General features: G+C 48.4%; 3 protein-coding genes and 1 long non-coding RNA gene across 8 annotated transcripts in view; 1 reads left to right on the plus strand and 3 right to left on the minus strand.

Moving 5' to 3' along the window:
- LOC127920367 (uncharacterized) overlaps nucleotides 1–8,363 on the minus strand; it is a 22,825-nt gene extending 14,462 nt beyond the window's left edge. The window contains exons 1-5 of the mRNA XM_052504447.1: nucleotides 8,178–8,363; nucleotides 6,724–7,011; nucleotides 5,322–5,387; nucleotides 4,118–4,183; nucleotides 3,154–3,223 (exon numbers count right to left, since the gene is read on the minus strand). Of these exons, the coding sequence (XP_052360407.1) occupies nucleotides 3,154–3,223; nucleotides 4,118–4,183; nucleotides 5,322–5,387; nucleotides 6,724–7,011; nucleotides 8,178–8,292 (605 nt within the window). The 5' untranslated portion in view covers nucleotides 8,293–8,363. The remainder of the gene's footprint in view (nucleotides 1–3,153; nucleotides 3,224–4,117; nucleotides 4,184–5,321; nucleotides 5,388–6,723; nucleotides 7,012–8,177) is intronic.
- The window catches only part of LOC118366573 (collagen alpha-1(VI) chain-like), an 81,493-nt gene that overhangs the window by 32,611 nt on the left and 31,382 nt on the right, over nucleotides 1–17,500 (minus strand). The window lies entirely within an intron of this gene.
- On the plus strand, nucleotides 913–6,498 carry LOC127920371 (uncharacterized). Its single transcript, XR_008106079.1, has 3 exons — nucleotides 913–987; nucleotides 2,153–2,382; nucleotides 6,356–6,498. It is a non-coding gene; the product is annotated as an uncharacterized LOC127920371 (long non-coding RNA).
- On the minus strand, nucleotides 8,548–17,161 carry LOC127920366 (uncharacterized). 5 transcript variants are annotated; one of them, XM_052504443.1, is made up of 8 exons: nucleotides 16,086–16,209; nucleotides 11,576–11,642; nucleotides 10,760–10,873; nucleotides 9,588–9,727; nucleotides 9,520–9,535; nucleotides 9,283–9,421; nucleotides 9,042–9,143; nucleotides 8,548–8,981 (listed from the first exon to the last, which is right to left on the minus strand). In XM_052504443.1, exons 1-8 carry the CDS (start codon nucleotides 16,160–16,162, stop codon nucleotides 8,548–8,550), a joined length of 1,089 nt encoding a protein of 362 aa, XP_052360403.1. In that variant the 5' UTR covers nucleotides 16,163–16,209. The 5 variants fall into 5 exon arrangements, with proteins under 5 accessions (XP_052360403.1, XP_052360402.1, XP_052360406.1 ...); XM_052504442.1 differs by lacking the exon at nucleotides 16,086–16,209 and adding an exon at nucleotides 11,753–11,917; XM_052504446.1 differs by lacking the exon at nucleotides 11,576–11,642 and having other exon boundaries at nucleotides 16,078–16,196.

Raw genomic sequence — 17,500 nt, forward strand, 5'->3', positions numbered from 1 at the left:
CTCTCAGACCTGGGTATAGGGATACAGACAGACAGACAGACAGACAGACAGACAGACAGACAGACAGACAGACAGACAGACAGACCATTAAACCTGCAGGTCCTCTCAGACCTGGGTATATAGACAGGTAGAGAGACAGACAGACAGACGTTTAAACCTGCAGGTCATCTCAGACCAGGGTATCCAGACAGACAGACAGACCATTAAACCTGCAGGTTCTCTCAGACCTGGCTATATAGATAGAGATCCAGAGACAGACAGACAGACGTTTAAACCTGCAGGTCCTCTCAGACCTGGGTATATAGATACAGAGAGACAGACAGAGAGACAGACAGACAGACAGACTGCAGGTCATCTCAGACCAGACAGACAGACAGACAGACCTTTAAACCTGCAGGTCCTCTCAGACCAGGGTATCCAGACAGACAGAGACAGACAGACCTTTAAACCTGCAGGTCCTCTCAGACCAGACCAGGGTATCCAGACAGACAGACAGACAGACAGACAGACAGACAGACAGACAGACAGACAGACGTTTAAACCTGCAGGTCCTCTCAGACCAGGGTATCCAGACAGACAGACAGACAGACCTTTAAACCTGCAGGACAGACCAGGGTATCCAGACAGACAGACAGACCTTTAAACCTGCAGGTCCTCTCAGACCAGGGTATCCAGACAGACAGACAGACCTTTAAACCTGCAGGTCCTCTCAGACCTGGGTATATAGATAGAGAGAGATACAGAGACAGACAGACCTTTAAACCTGCAGGTCCTCTCAGACCAGGGTATACAGACAGACAGACAGACAGACAGACAGACAGACAGACAGACAGACCTTTAAACCTGCAGGTCCTCTCAGACCAGGGTATCCAGACAGACAGACAGACCTTTAAACCTGCAGGTCCTCTCAGACCTGGGTATATAGATAGAGAGAGATAGAGAGACAGACAGACAGACGTTTAAACCTGCAGGTCATCTCAGACCAGGGTATCCAGACAGACAGACAGACCATTAAACCTGCAGGTTCTCTCAGACCTGGCTATATAGATAGAGATAGAGAGAGACAGACAGACAGACGTTTAAACCTGCAGGTCCTCTCAGACCAGGGTATCCAGACAGACAGACAGACGTTTAAACCTGCAGGTCCTCTCAGACCTGGGTATAGATAGAGAGAGATAGACAGACAGACAGACAGACGTTTAAACCTGCAGGTCATCTCAGACCAGGGTATCCAGACAGACAGACAGACCATTAAACCTGCAGGTCCTCTCAGACCTGGGTATATAGACAGAGATAGAGAGAGACAGACAGACAGACGTTTAAACCTGCAGGTCCTCTCAGACCAGGGTATCCAGACAGACAGACAGACCATTAAACCTGCAGGTCCTCTCAGACCTGGGTATATAGATAGAGAGAGATAGAGAGACAGACAGACGTTTAAACCTGCAGGTCATCTCAGACCAGGGTATCCAGAGAGACAGACAGACCTTTAAACCTGCAGGTCCTCTCAGACCAGGATATCAAGACAGACAGACAGACAGACAGACAGACAGACAGACAGACAGACAGACAGACAGACAGACAGACAGACAGACCTTTAAACCTGCAGGTCCTCTCAGACCAGGGTATCCAGACAGACAGACAGACAGACAGACAGACAGACCTTTAAACCTGCAGGTCCTCTCAGACCTGGGTATATAGATCCAGAGAGACACAGACAGACAGACCTTTAAACCTGCAGGTCCTCTCAGACCAGGGTATATAGATAGAGACAGACAGACAGACAGACAGACAGACAGACAGACAGACAGACAGACAGACAGACAGACAGACAGACAGACCTTTAAACCTGCAGGTCCTCTCAGACCAGGGTATCCAGACAGACAGACAGACCTTTAAACCTGCAGGTCCTCTCAGACCAGGGTATCCAGACAGACAGACAGACAGACAGACAGACCTTTAAACCTGCAGGTCCTCTCAGACCAGGGTATCCAGACAGACAGACAGACCTTTAAAGCAGGTCATCTCAGACCAGATACAGACAGACAGACAGACAGACCTTTAAACCTGCAGGTCCTCTCAGGCCTGGGTATATAGATAGAGAGACAGACAGACAGACAGACATTTAAACCTGCAGGTCATCTCAGACCAGGTATCCAGACAGACAGACAGACCATTAAACCTGCAGGTTCTCTCAGACCTGGGTATATAGATAAAAATAGAGAGAGACAGACAGACAGACGTTTAAACCTGCAGGTCCTCTCAGACCAGGATATCCAGACAGACAGACAGACAGACCATTAAACCTGCAGGTTCTCTCAGACCTGGGTATATAGATAGAGAGAGATAGAGAGACAGACAGACAGACGTTTAAACCTGCAGGTCATCTCAGACCAGGGTATCCAGACAGACAGACAGACCATTAAACCTGCAGGTTCTCTCAGACCTGGGTATATAGATAAAAATAGAGAGAGACAGACAGACAGACGTTTAAACCTGCAGGTCCTCTCAGACCAGGATATCAAGACAGACAGACAGACCTTTAAACCTGCAGGTCCTCTCAGACCTGGGTATATAGATAGAGAGAGATAGAGAGACAGACAGACGTTTAAACCTGCAGGTCATCTCAGACCAGGGTATCCAGAGAGACAGACAGACCTTTAAACCTGCAGGTCCTCTCAGACCAGGATATCAAGACAGACAGACAGACAGACAGACAGACAGACAGACAGACAGACAGACAGACCTTTAAACCTGCAGGTCCTCTCAGACCTGGGTATCCAGACAGACAGACAGACCTTTAAACCTGCAGGTCCTCTCAGACCTGGGTATCCAGACAGACAGACAGACAGACAGACAGACAGACAGACCTTTAAACCTGCAGGTCCTCTCAGACCTGGGTATATAGATAGACAGAGATTAGAGACAGACAGACCTTTAAACCTGCAGGTCCTCTCAGACCAGGGTATATAGATAGAGACAGACAGACAGACAGACAGACCTTTAAACCTGCAGGTCCTCTCAGACCTGGGTATCCAGACAGACAGACAGACCTTTAAACCTGCAGGTCCTCTCAGACCTGGGTATATAGATAGACAGACAGACCTTTAAACCTGCAGGTCCTCTCAGACCAGGGTATCCAGACAGACAGACAGACCTTTAAACCTGCAGGTCCTCTCAGACCTGGGTATATAGATAGAGAGAGATATAGAGACAGACAGACCTTTAAACCTGCAGGTCCTCTCAGACCAGGGTATATAGATAGAGACAGACAGACAGACAGACAGACAGACAGACAGACAGACAGACAGACCTTTAAACCTGCAGGTCCTCTCAGACCAGGGTATCCAGACAGACAGACAGACCTTTAAACCTGCAGGTCCTCTCAGACCTGGCTATATAGATAGAGAGAGAGAGACAGACAGACAGACGTTTAAACCTGCAGGTCATCTAAGACCAGGATATCCAGACAGACAGACAGACCATTAAACCTGCAGGTTCTCTCAGACCTGGGTATATAGATAGAGAGAGATAGAGAGACAGACAGACAGACGTTTAAACCTGCAGGTCATCTCAGACCAGGGTATCCAGACAGACAGACAGACCTTTAAACCTGCAGGTCCTCTCAGGCCTGGGTATATAGATAGAGAGAGATAGAGAGACAGACAGACAGACGTTTAAATCTACAGGTCATCTCAGACCAGGATATCCAGACAGACAGACAGACCATTAAACCTGCAGGTTCTCTCAGACCTGGGTATATAGATAGATAGAGAGACAGACAGACAGACGTTTAAACCTGCAGGTCCTCTCAGACCAGGGTATCCAGACAGACAGACAGAGAGACCATTAAACCTGCAGGTCCTCTCAGACCTGGGTATATAGATAGAGAGAGATAGACAGACAGACAGACGTTTAAACCTGCAGGTCATCTCAGACCAGGGTATCCAGACAGACAGACAGACCTTTAAACCTGCAGGTCCTCTCAGACCAGGGTATCCAGACAAACAGACAGACAGACAGACAGACAGACAGACAGACAGACAGACAGACAGACAGACCTTTAAACCTGCAGGTCCTCTCAGACCTGGGTATCCAGACAGACAGACAGACAGACCTTTAAACCTGCAGGTCCTCTCAGACCTGGGTATATAGATAGAGAGAGATATAGAGACAGACAGACCTTTAAACCTGCAGGTCCTCTCAGACCAGGGTATATAGATAGAGACAGACAGACAGACAGACAGACAGACAGACAGACAGACAGACAGACAGACCTTTAAACCTGCAGGTCCTCTCAGACCAGGGTATCCAGACAGACAGACAGACCTTTAAACCTGCAGGTCCTCTCAGACCAGGGTATCCAGACAGACAGACAGACAGACAGACAGACCTTTAAACCTGCAGGTCCTCTCAGACCAGGGTATCCAGACAGACAGACAGACCTTTAAACCTGCAGGTCATCTCAGACCAGGATATCCAGACAGACAGACAGACAGACCATTAAACCTGCAGGTCCTCTCAGGCCTGGGTATATAGATAGAGAGACAGACAGACAGACAGACATTTAAACCTGCAGGTCATCTCAGACCAGGGTATCCAGACAGACAGACAGACCATTAAACCTGCAGGTTCTCTCAGACCTGGGTATATAGATAAAAATAGAGAGAGACAGACAGACAGACGTTTAAACCTGCAGGTCCTCTCAGACCAGGATATCCAGACAGACAGACAGACAGACCATTAAACCTGCAGGTTCTCTCAGACCTGGGTATATAGATAGAGAGAGATAGAGAGACAGACAGACAGACGTTTAAACCTGCAGGTCATCTCAGACCAGGGTATCCAGACAGACAGACAGACCATTAAACCTGCAGGTTCTCTCAGACCTGGGTATATAGATAAAAATAGAGAGAGACAGACAGACAGACGTTTAAACCTGCAGGTCCTCTCAGACCAGGATATCAAGACAGACAGACAGATGTTTAAACCTGCAGGTCCTCTCAGACCTGGGTATATAGATAGAGAGAGATAGAGAGACAGACAGACGTTTAAACCTGCAGGTCATCTCAGACCAGGGTATCCAGAGAGACAGACAGACCTTTAAACCTGCAGGTCCTCTCAGACCAGGATATCAAGACAGACAGACAGACAGACAGACAGACAGACAGACAGACAGACAGACAGACAGACAGACAGACAGACCTTTAAACCTGCAGGTCCTCTCAGATCAGGGTATCCAGACAGACAGACAGACAGACCTTTAAACCTGCAGGTCCTCTCAGATCAGGGTATCCAGACAGACAGACAGACAGACAGACCTTTAAACCTGCAGGTCCTCTCAGACCTGGGTATATAGATAGAGAGAGATATAGAGACAGACAGACCTTTAAACCTGCAGGTCCTCTCAGACCAGGGTATATAGATAGAGACAGACAGACAGACAGACCTTTAAACCTGCAGGTCCTCTCAGACCAGGGTATCCAGACAGACAGACAGACCATTAAACCTGCAGGTTCTCTCAGACCTGGCTATCCAGACAGACAGACAGACAGACAGACCTTTAAACCTGCAGGTCCTCTCAGACCAGGGTATCCAGACAGACAGACAGACCTTTAAACCTGCAGGTCATCTCAGACCAGGATATCCAGACAGACAGACAGACAGACCATTAAACCTGCAGGTCCTCTCAGGCCTGGGTATATAGATAGAGAGACAGACAGACAGACAGACATTTAAACCTGCAGGTCATCTCAGACCAGGGTATCCAGACAGACAGACAGACCATTAAACCTGCAGGTTCTCTCAGACCTGGGTATATAGATAAAAATAGAGAGAGACAGACAGACAGACGTTTAAACCTGCAGGTCCTCTCAGACCAGGATATCCAGACAGACAGACAGACAGACCATTAAACCTGCAGGTTCTCTCAGACCTGGGTATATAGATAGAGAGAGATAGAGAGACAGACAGACAGACGTTTAAACCTGCAGGTCATCTCAGACCAGGGTATCCAGACAGACAGACAGACCATTAAACCTGCAGGTTCTCTCAGACCTGGGTATATAGATAAAAATAGAGAGAGACAGACAGACAGACGTTTAAACCTGCAGGTCCTCTCAGACCAGGATATCAAGACAGACAGACAGACCTTTAAACCTGCAGGTCCTCTCAGACCTGGGTATATAGATAGAGAGAGATAGAGAGACAGACAGACAGACCTTTAAACCTGCAGGTCATCTCAGACCAGGGTATCCAGACAGACAGACAGACCATTAAACCTGCAGGTTCTCTCAGACCTGGGTATATAGATAGAGATAGAGAGAGACAGACAGACAGACGTTTAACCCTGCAGGTCCTCTCAGACCAGGATATCAAGACAGACAGACAGACCTTTAAACCTGCAGGTTCTCTCAGACCTGGGTATATAGATAGAGATAGAGAGAGAGAGACAGACAGACGTTTAAACCTGCAGGTCCTCTCAGACCAGGGTATCCAGACAGACAGACAGAGAGACCATTAAACCTGCAGGTCCTCTCAGACCTGGGTATATAGATAGAGAGAGATAGAGAGACAGACAGACGTTTAAACCTGCAGGTCCCTTCAGACCAGGATATCAAGACAGACAGACAGACAGACAGACAGACAGACAGACAGACAGACAGACCTTTAAACCTGCAGGTCCTCTCAGATCAGGGTATCCAGACAGACAGACAGACAGACCTTTAAACCTGCAGGTCCTCTCAGACCTGGGTATCCAGACAGACAGACAGACCTTTAAACCTGCAGGTCCTCTCAGACCTGGGTATATAGATAGAGAGAGATATAGAGACAGACAGACCTTTAAACCTGCAGGTCCTCTCAGACCAGGGTATATAGATAGAGACAGACAGACAGACAGACCTTTAAACCTGCAGGTCCTCTCAGACCAGGGTATCCAGACAGACAGACAGACCTTTAAACCTGCAGGTCCTCTCAGACCAGGGTATCCAGACAGACAGACAGACAGACCTTTAAACCTGCAGGTCCTCTCAGGCCTGGGTATATCCAGAGAGAGACAGACAGACAGATGTTTAAACCTGCAGGTCATCTCAGACCAGGGTATCCAGACAGACAGACAGACCATTAAACCTGCAGGCTCTCTCAGACCTGGGTATATAGATAAAAATAGAGAGAGACAGACAGACAGACGTTTAAACCTGCAGGTCCTCTCAGACCAGGATATCAAGACAGACAGACAGACCATTAAACCTGCAGGTTCTCTCAGACCTGGGTATATAGATAGAGAGAGATATACAGACAGACAGACAGACAGACAGACAGACAGACAGACAGACAGACAGACCGTTTAAACCTGCAGGTCCTCTCAGACCAGGGTATATGAAGACAGACAGACAGACAGAACTTTAAACCTGCAGGTCCTCTCAGACCTGGGTATCCAGACAGACAGACAAGCAGACAGACAGACAGACGTTTAAACCTGCAGGTCATCTCAGACCAGGGTATCCAGACAGACAGACAGACAGACAGACAGACCTTTAAACCTGCAGGTCCTCTCAGACCAGGGTATCCAGAGGGACAGACAGACCTTTAAACCTGCAGGTCCTCTCAGACAGGACAGACAGACAGACAGACAGACAGACCTTTAAACCTGCAGGTCCTCTCAGATCAGGGTATCCAGATAGACAGACAGACAGACAGACCTTTAAACCTGCAGGTCCTCTCAGACCTGGGTATATAGATAGAGAGATATATAGAGAGAGAGATATATAGAGACAGACAGACAGACAGACAGACAGACAGACAGACAGACAGACAGACAGACAGACCTTTAAACCTGCAGGTCCTCTCAGGCAGCGTATCCAGACAGACAGACAGACCTTTAAACCTGCAGGTCCTCTCAGACCAGGGTATCTAGACAGACAGACAGAGACAGACAGACAGACAGAGACAGACAGACAGACAAGACAGAGACAGACAGACAGACCATTAAACCTGCAGGTCCTCTCAGACCAGGGTATATAGATAGAGACAGACAGACAGACAGACAGACAGACAGACAGACCTTTAAACCTGCAGGTCCTCTCAGACCAGGGTATCCAGACAGACAGACAGACCTTTAAACCTGCAGGTCCTCTCAGACCAGGGTATCCAGACAGACAGACAGACAGACAGACCTTTAAACCTGCAGGTCCTCTCAGGCCTGGGTATATAGATAGAGAGACAGACAGACAGACGTTTAAACCTGCAGGTCATCTCAGACCAGGATATCCAGACAGACAGACAGACCATTAAACCTGCAGGTTCTCTCAGACCTGGGTATATAGATAGAGAGAGATAGAGAGACAGACAGACGTTTAAACCTGCAGGTCATCTCAGACCAGGGTATCCAGACAGACAGACAGACCATTAAACCTGCAGGCTCTCTCAGACCTGGGTATATAGATAAAAATAGAGAGAGACAGACAGACAGACGTTTAAACCTGCAGGTCCTCTCAGACCAGGATATCAAGACAGACAGACAGACCATTAAACCTGCAGGTTCTCTCAGACCTGGGTATATAGATAGAGAGAGATATAGAGACAGACAGACAGACAGACAGACAGACAGACAGACAGACAGACAGACAGACAGACAGACAGACAGACAGACAGACAGACCATTAAACCTGCAGGTCCTCTCAGACCCGGGTATATAGATAGAGAGACAGACAGACAGAACTTTAAACCTGCAGGTCCTCTCAGATCAGGGTATCCAGACAGACAGACAAGCAGACAGACAGACAGACGTTTAAACCTGCAGGTCATCTCAGACCAGGGTATCCAGACAGACAGACAGACAGACAGACAGACAGACAGACAGACAGACAGACCTTTAAACCTGCAGGTCCTCTCAGACCAGGGTATCCAGAGGGACAGACAGACCTTTAAACCTGCAGGTCCTCTCAGACCAGGACAGACAGACAGACATACAGACAGACCTTTAAACCTGCAGGTCCTCTCAGATCAGGGTATCCAGATAGACAGACAGACAGACAGACCTTTAAACCTGCAGGTCCTCTCAGACCTGGGTATATAGATAGAGAGATATATAGAGACAGACAGACAGACAGACAGACAGACAGACAGACAGACAGACAGACCTTTAAACCTGCAGGTCCTCTCAGGCAGCGTATCCAGACAGACAGACAGACCTTTAAACCTGCAGGTCCTCTCAGACCAGGGTATCTAGACAGACAGACAGACAGACAGACAGACAGACAGACAGACAGACAGACAGACAGACAGACAGACCATTAAACCTGCAGGTCCTCTCAGACCTGGGTATATACATAGAGATAGAGAGACAGACAGATAGACGTTTAAACCTGCAGGTCATCTCAGACCAGGGACAGACAGACAGACAGACAGACAGACAGACCTTTAAACCTGCAGGTCCTCTCAGACCTGGGTATATAGATAGAGAGAGATATACAGACAGACAGACAGACAGACAGACAGACAGACAGACAGACAGACAGACAGACAGACAGACCTGCAGGTCCTCTCAGACCAGGGTATCCAGACAGACAGACAGACCTTTAAACCTGCAGGTCCTCTCAGACCAGGGTATCCAGAGAGACAGACAGACCTTTAAACCTGCAGGTCCTCTCAGACCAGGACAGACAGACAGACAGACCTTTAAACCTGCAGGTCCTCTCAGACCAGGACAGACAGACAGACAGACCTTTAAACCTGCAGGTCCTCTCAGACCTGGGTATCCAGACAGACAGACAGACCTTTAAACCTGCAGGTCCTCTCAGACCAGGGTATATAGATAGAGACAGACAGACAGACCTTTAAACCTGCAGGTCCTCTCAGACCAGGGTATCCAGACAGACAGACAGACCTTTAAACCTGCAGGTCCTCTCAGACCAGGGTATCCAGACAGACAGACAGACAGACAGACAGACCTTTAAACCTGCAGGTCCTCTCAGGCCTGGGTATATAGATAGAGAGAGATAGAGAGACAGACAGACAGACAGACGTTTAAACCTGCAGGTCATCTCAGACCAGGATATCCAGACAGACAGACAGACCATTAAACCTGCAGGTTCTCTCAGACCTGGGTATATAGATAGAGAGAGATAGAGAGACAGACAGACAGACGTTTAAACCTGCAGGTCATCTCAGACCAGGGTATCCAGACAGACAGACAGACCTTTAAACCTGCAGGTCCTCTCAGGCCTGGGTATATAGATAAAAATAGAGAGAGACAGACAGACAGACGTTTAAACCTGCAGGTCCTCTCAGACCAGGATATCAAGACAGACAGACAGACAGACAGACAGACAGACAGACAGACAGACAGACAGACAGACAGACAGACCATTAAACCTGCAGGTCCTCTCAGACCCGGGTATATAGATAGAGAGACAGACAGACAGAACTTTAAACCTGCAGGTCCTCTCAGATCAGGGTATCCAGACAGACAGACAGAGACAGACAGACAGACGTTTAAACCTGCAGGTCATCTCAGACCAGGGTATCCAGACAGACAGACAGACAGACAGACAGACAGACAGACAGACAGACAGACAGACAGACAGACAGACCTTTAAACCTGCAGGTCCTCTCAGACCAGGGTATCCAGAGGGACAGACAGACCTTTAAACCTGCAGGTCCTCTCAGACCAGGACAGACAGACAGACATACAGACAGACCTTTAAACCTGCAGGTCCTCTCAGATCAGGGTATCCAGATAGACAGACAGACAGACCTTTAAACCTGCAGGTCCTCTCAGACCTGGGTATATAGATAGAGAGATATATAGAGACAGACAGACAGACAGACAGACAGACAGACAGACAGACAGACAGACAGACAGACAGACCTTTAAACCTGCAGGTCCTCTCAGGCAGCGTATCCAGACAGACAGACAGACCTTTAAACCTGCAGGTCCTCTCAGACCAGGGTATCTAGACAGACAGACAGACAGACAGAGACAGACAGACAGACAGACAGACAGACAGACAGACAGACAGACAGACAGACCATTAAACCTGCAGGTCCTCTCAGACCTGGGTATTTATAGAGATAGAGAGACAGACAGACAGAACTTTAAACCTGCAGGTCCTCTCAGATCAGGGTATCCAGACAGACAGACAAGCAGACAGACAGACAGATAGACGTTTAAACCTGCAGGTCATCTCAGACCAGGGACAGACAGACAGACAGACAGACAGACAGACAGACAGACAGACAGACAGACAGACCTTTAAACCTGCAGGTCCTCTCAGACCAGGGTATCCAGAGGGACAGACAGACCTTTAAACCTGCAGGTCCTCTCAGACCAGGACAGACAGACAGACATACAGACAGACCTTTAAACCTGCAGGTCCTCTCAGATCAGGGTATCCAGATAGACAGACAGACAGACCTTTAAACCTGCAGGTCCTCTCAGACCTGGGTATATAGATAGAGAGATATAGAGACAGACAGACAGACAGACAGACAGACAGACAGACAGACAGACAGACAGACAGACAGACAGACAGACAGACAGACAGACAGACAGACAGACAGACAGACAGACAGACAGACCTTTAAACCTGCAGGTCCTCTCAGGCAGCGTATCCAGACAGACAGACAGACCTTTAAACCTGCAGGTCCTCTCAGACCAGGGTATCTAGACAGACAGACAGAGACAGACAGACAGACAGACAGACAGACAGACAGACAGACAGACAGACAGACAGACAGACCATTAAACCTGCAGGTCCTCTCAGACCTGGGTATATACATAGAGATAGAGAGACAGACAGATAGACGTTTAAACCTGCAGGTCATCTCAGACCAGGGACAGACAGACAGACAGACAGACAGACAGACAGACAGACAGACAGACAGACAGACAGACAGACAGACAGGCAGACAGACAGACAGACAGACCTTTAAACCTGCAGGTCCTCTCAGACCTGGGTATATAGATAGAGAGAGATATACAGACAGACAGACAGACAGACAGACAGACAGACAGACAGACAGACAGACAGACAGACCTTTAAACCTGCAGGTCCTCTCAGACAGTATCCAGACAGACAGACAGACCTTTAAACCTGCAGGTCCTCTCAGACCAGGGTATCTAGACAGACAGAGAGACAGACAGACAGACAGACAGACAGACAGACAGACAGGAACAGACAGACAGACCATTAAACCTGCAGGTCCTCTCAGACCAGGGTATCCAGACAGACAGACAGACCTTTAAACCTGCAGGTCCTCTCAGACCAGGGTATCCAGACAGACAGACAGACCTTTAAACCTGCAGGTCCTCTCAGACCAGGACAGACAGACAGACAGACCTTTAAACCTGCAGGTCCTCTCAGACCAGGACAGACAGACAGACAGACCTTTAAACCTGCAGGTCCTCTCAGACCAGGGTATCCAGACAGACAGACAGACAGACAGACAGACAGACAGACAGACCTTTAAACCTGCAGGTCCTCTCAGACCAGGGTATCCAGACAGACAGACAGACAGACAGACCTTTAAACCTGCAGGTCCTCTCAGGCCTGGGTATATAGATAGAGAGATAGAGAGACAGACAGACAGACGTTTAAACCTGCAGGTCATCTCAGACCAGGATATCCAGACAGACAGACAGACCATTAAACCTGCAGGTTCTCTCAGACCTGGGTATATAGATAAATAGAGAGAGAGAGACAGACAGACAGACGTTTAAACCTGCAGGTCCTCTCAGACCAGGATATCCAGACAGACAGACAGACAGACCATTAAACCTGCAGGTTCTCTCAGACCTGGGTATATAGATAGAGAGAGATAGAGAGACAGACAGACAGACGTTTAAACCTGCAGGTCATCTCAGAGACCAGACAGACAGACCATTAAACCTAGGTTCTCTCAGACAGACAGACAGACAGACAGACCTTTAAACCTGCAGGTCCTCTCAGACCTGGGTATATAGATAGAGAGAGACCTTTAAACCTGCAGGACAGACAGACAGACAGACAGACAGACAGACAGACAGACAGACAGACCTTTAAACCTGCAGGTCATCTCAGACCAGGGTATCCAGACAGACAGACAGACCATTAAACCTGCAGGTTCTCTCAGACCTGGGTATATAGATAGAGATAGAGAGAGACAGACAGACAGACGTTTAACCCTGCAGGTCCTCTCAGACCAGGATATCAAGACAGACAGACAGACCTTTAAACCTGCAGGTTCTCTCAGACCTGGGTATATAGATAGAGAGAGATATACAGACAGACAGACAGACAGACAGACAGACAGACAGACAGACAGACAGACAGACAGACAGACAGACAGACCTTTAAACCTGCAGGTCCTCTCAGACCTGGGTATATAGATAGAGAGAGATATACAGACAGACAGACAGACAGACAGACAGACAGACAGACAGACAGACAGACAGACAGACAGACCTGCAGGTCCTCTCAGACCAGGGTATCCAGACAGACAGACAGACCTTTAAACCTGCAGGTCCTCTCAGACCAGGGTATCCAGAGAGACAGACAGACCTTTAAACCTGCAGGTCCTCTCAGACCAGGACAGACAGACAGACAGACAGACAGACCTTTAAACCTGCAGGTCCTCTCAGACCAGGACAGACAGACAGACAGACCTTTAAACCTGCAGGTCCTCTCAGACCAGGGTATCCAGACAGACAGACAGACCTTTAAACCTGCAGGTCCTCTCAGACCAGGGTATCCAGACAGACAGACAGACAGACAGACAGACCAGGGTATCCAGACAGACAGACAGACCTTTAAACCTGCAGGTCCTCTCAGGCCTGGGTATATAGATAGAGAGAGATAGAGAGACAGACAGACAGACGTTTAAATCTACAGGTCATCTCAGACCAGGATATCCAGACAGACAGACAGACCATTAAACCTGCAGGTTCTCTCAGACCTGGGTATATAGATAGAGAGAGATAGAGAGACAGACAGACAGACGTTTAAACCTGCAGGTCATCTCAGACCAGGGTATCCAGACAGACAGACAGACCATTAAACCTGCAGGTTCTCTCAGACCTGGGTATATAGATAAAAATAGAGAGAGACAGACAGACAGACGTTTAAACCTGCAGGTCCTCTCAGACCAGGATATCCAGACAGACAGACAGACAGACCATTAAACCTGCAGGTTCTCTCAGACCTGGGTATATAGATAGAGAGAGATAGAGAGACAGACAGACGTTTAAACCTGCAGGTCCTCTCAGACCAGGGTATCCAGACAGACAGACAGACCTTTAAACCTGCAGGTCCTCTCAGACCTGGGTATATAGATAGAGAGAGATAGAGAGACAGACAGACAGACGTTTAAACCTGCAGGTCATCTCAGACCAGGGTATCCAGACAGACAGACAGACCATTAAACCTGCAGGTTCTCTCAGACCTGGGTATATAGATAGAGATAGAGAGAGACAGACAGACAGACAGACGTTTAACCCTGCAGGACCTCTCAGACCAGGATATCAAGACAGACAGACAGACCTTTAAACCTGCAGGTTCTCTCAGACCTGGGTATATAGATAGAGATAGATAGACAGACAGACAGACGTTTAAACCTGCAGGTCATCTCAGACCAGGGTATCCAGACAGACAGACAGACCATTAAACCTGCAGGTCCTCTCAGACCTGGGTATATAGATAGAGATAGATAGACAGACAGACAGACGTTTAAACCTGCAGGTCATCTCAGACCAGGGTATCCAGACAGACAGACAGACAGACAGACAGACAGACAGACAGACAGACAGACAGACAGACAGACAGACAGACAGACAGACCTTTAAACCTGCAGGTCCTCTCAGACCAGGGTATATAGATAGAGACAGACAGACAGACAGACAGACAGACAGACAGACCTTTAAACCTGCAGGTCCTCTCAGACCAGGGTATCCAGACAGACAGACAGACCTTTAAACCTGCAGGTCCTCTCAGACCAGGGTATCCAGACAGACAGACAGACAGACAGACCTTTAAACCTGCAGGTCCTCTCAGGCCTGGGTATATAGATAGAGAGACAGACAGACAGACGTTTAAACCTGCAGGTCATCTCAGACCAGGATATCCAGACAGACAGACAGACCATTAAACCTGCAGGTTCTCTCAGACCTGGGTATATAGATAGAGAGAGATAGAGAGACAGACAGACGTTTAAACCTGCAGGTCATCTCAGACCAGGGTATCCAGACAGACAGACAGACCATTAAACCTGCAGGCTCTCTCAGACCTGGGTATATAGATAAAAATAGAGAGAGACAGACAGACAGACCTTTAAACCTGCAGGTCCTCTCAGACCAGGATATCAAGACAGACAGACAGACCATTAAACCTGCAGGTTCTCTCAGACCTGGGTATATAGATAGAGAGAGATATAGAGACAGACAGACAGACAGACAGACAGACAGACAGACAGACAGACAGACAGACAGACAGACAGACAGACCGACCTTTAAACCTGCAGGTCCTCTCAGACCAGGGTATCCAGACAGACAGACATTTAAACCTGCAGATCCTCTCAGACCAGGGTATCTAGACAGACAGACAGAGACAGACAGACAGACGTTTATACCTGCAGGTCATCTCAGACCAGGGTATCCAGACAGACAGACAGACAGACAGACAGACAGACAGACCTTTAAACCTGCAGGTCCTCTCAGACCAGGGTATCCAGAGGGACAGACAGACCTTTAAACCTGCAGGTCCTCTCAGACCAGGACAGACAGACAGACATACAGACAGACCTTTAAACCTGCAGGTCCTCTCAGATCAGGGTATCCAGATAGACAGACAGACAGACCTTTAAACCTGCAGGTCCTCTCAGACCTGGGTATATAGATAGAGAGATATATAGAGACAGACAGACAGACAGACTTTAAACCAGACAGGTCCTTTAAACCTGCAGTCCCTCAGGGGTATCCAGACAGACAGACAGACCTTTAAACCTGCAGGTCCTCTCAGACCAGGGTATCAGACAGACAGACAGAGACAGACAGACAGACAGAGACAGACAGACAGACAAGACAGAGACAGACAGACAGACCATTAAACCTGCAGGTCCTCTCAGACCTGGGTATATACATAGAGATAGAGAGACAGACAGATAGACGTTTAAACCTGCAGGTCATCTCAGACCAGGGACAGACAGACAGACAGACAGACAGACAGACAGAGACAGACAGACAGACAGACAGACAGACCTTTAAACCTGCAGGTCCTCTCAGACCAGAGAGATATACAGACAGACAGACAGACAGACAGACAGACAGACAGACAGACAGAGAGACAGACCTGCAGGTCCTCTCAGACCAGGGTATCCAGACAGAGAGACAGACCTTTAAACCTGCAGGTCCTCTCAGACCTGGGTATCCAGAGAGACAGACAGACAGACGTTTAAACCTGCAGGTCATCTCAGACCAGGATACAGACAGACAGACAGACCATTAAACCTGCAGGTTCTCTCAGACCAGGACAGACAGACAGACAGACCGTTTAAACCTGCAGGTCATCTCAGACCAGGGTATCCAGACAGACAGACAGACCTTTAAACCTGCAGGTCCTCTCAGACCAGGGTATATAGATAGAGACAGAGACAGACAGACAGACAGACCTTTAAACCTGCAGGTCCTCTCAGACCAGGGTATCAGACAGACAGACAGACAGACCGTTTAAACCTGCAGGTCCTCTCAGACCAGGGTATCCAGACAGACAGACAGACAGACAGACTTTAAAGACAGCCAGACAGACAGACAGACAGACAGACAGACGTTTAAACCTGCAGGTCCTCTCAGACCAGGATATAGACAGAGAGATATATAGAGACAGACAGACAGACAGACAGACAGACAGACAGACAGACAGACAGACAGACAGACAGACAGACAGACAGACCTTTAAACCTGCAGGTCATCTCAGACCAGGGTATCCAGACAGACAGACAGACCTTTAAACCTGCAGGTCCTCTCAGACCAGGACAGACAGACAGACAGACAGACAGACAGACAGACAGACAGACAGACAGACAGACAGACAGACAGACAGACAGACAGACAGACCATTAAACCTGCAGGTCCTCTCAGACCTGGGTATATACATAGAGATAGAGAGACAGACAGATAGACGTTTAAACCTGCAGGTCATCTCAGACCTCAGATCAGGGTAGACAGACAGACAGACAGACAGACAGACAGACAGACAGACAGACAGACCTTTAAACCTGCAGGTCCTCTCAGACCTGGGTATATAGACAGACAGACAGACAGACAGACAGACAGACAGACAGACAGACAGACAGACTGACAGGTCCAGACAGACCAGACAGACAGACAGACAGACCTTTAAACCTGCAGGTCCTCTCAGACCAGGGTATCCAGAGAGACAGACAGACCTTTAAACCTGCAGGTCCTCTCAGACCAGGACAGACAGACAGACAGACAGACCTTTAAACCTGCAGGTCCTCTCAGATC

This window comes from Oncorhynchus keta, unplaced genomic scaffold, assembly GCF_023373465.1.
Source record: "Oncorhynchus keta strain PuntledgeMale-10-30-2019 unplaced genomic scaffold, Oket_V2 Un_contig_19179_pilon_pilon, whole genome shotgun sequence".
NCBI classification, from domain to species: Eukaryota; Metazoa; Chordata; class Actinopteri; order Salmoniformes; family Salmonidae; genus Oncorhynchus; species Oncorhynchus keta.

What these genes read in the sequence shown, in the direction of transcription:
- LOC127920366 (XM_052504443.1), bottom strand. Translation starts at nt 16,162, where the DNA reads ATGACCTGCAGGTTTAAACGTCTATCTGTCTGTCTCTCTATCTCTATG. An exon ending in GCAGGTTTAAAGGTCTGTCT is followed by an intron (nt 10,874 to 11,575) that starts GTCTGTCTGTCT and finishes GCAGGTTTAAAG; the next exon opens with GTCTGTCTGTCTGTCTGTCT. An exon ending in GAGGACCTGCAGGTTTAAAG is followed by an intron (nt 9,728 to 10,759) that starts GTCTGTCTGTCT and finishes GCAGGTTTAAAG; the next exon opens with GTCTGTCTGTCTGTCTGTCC.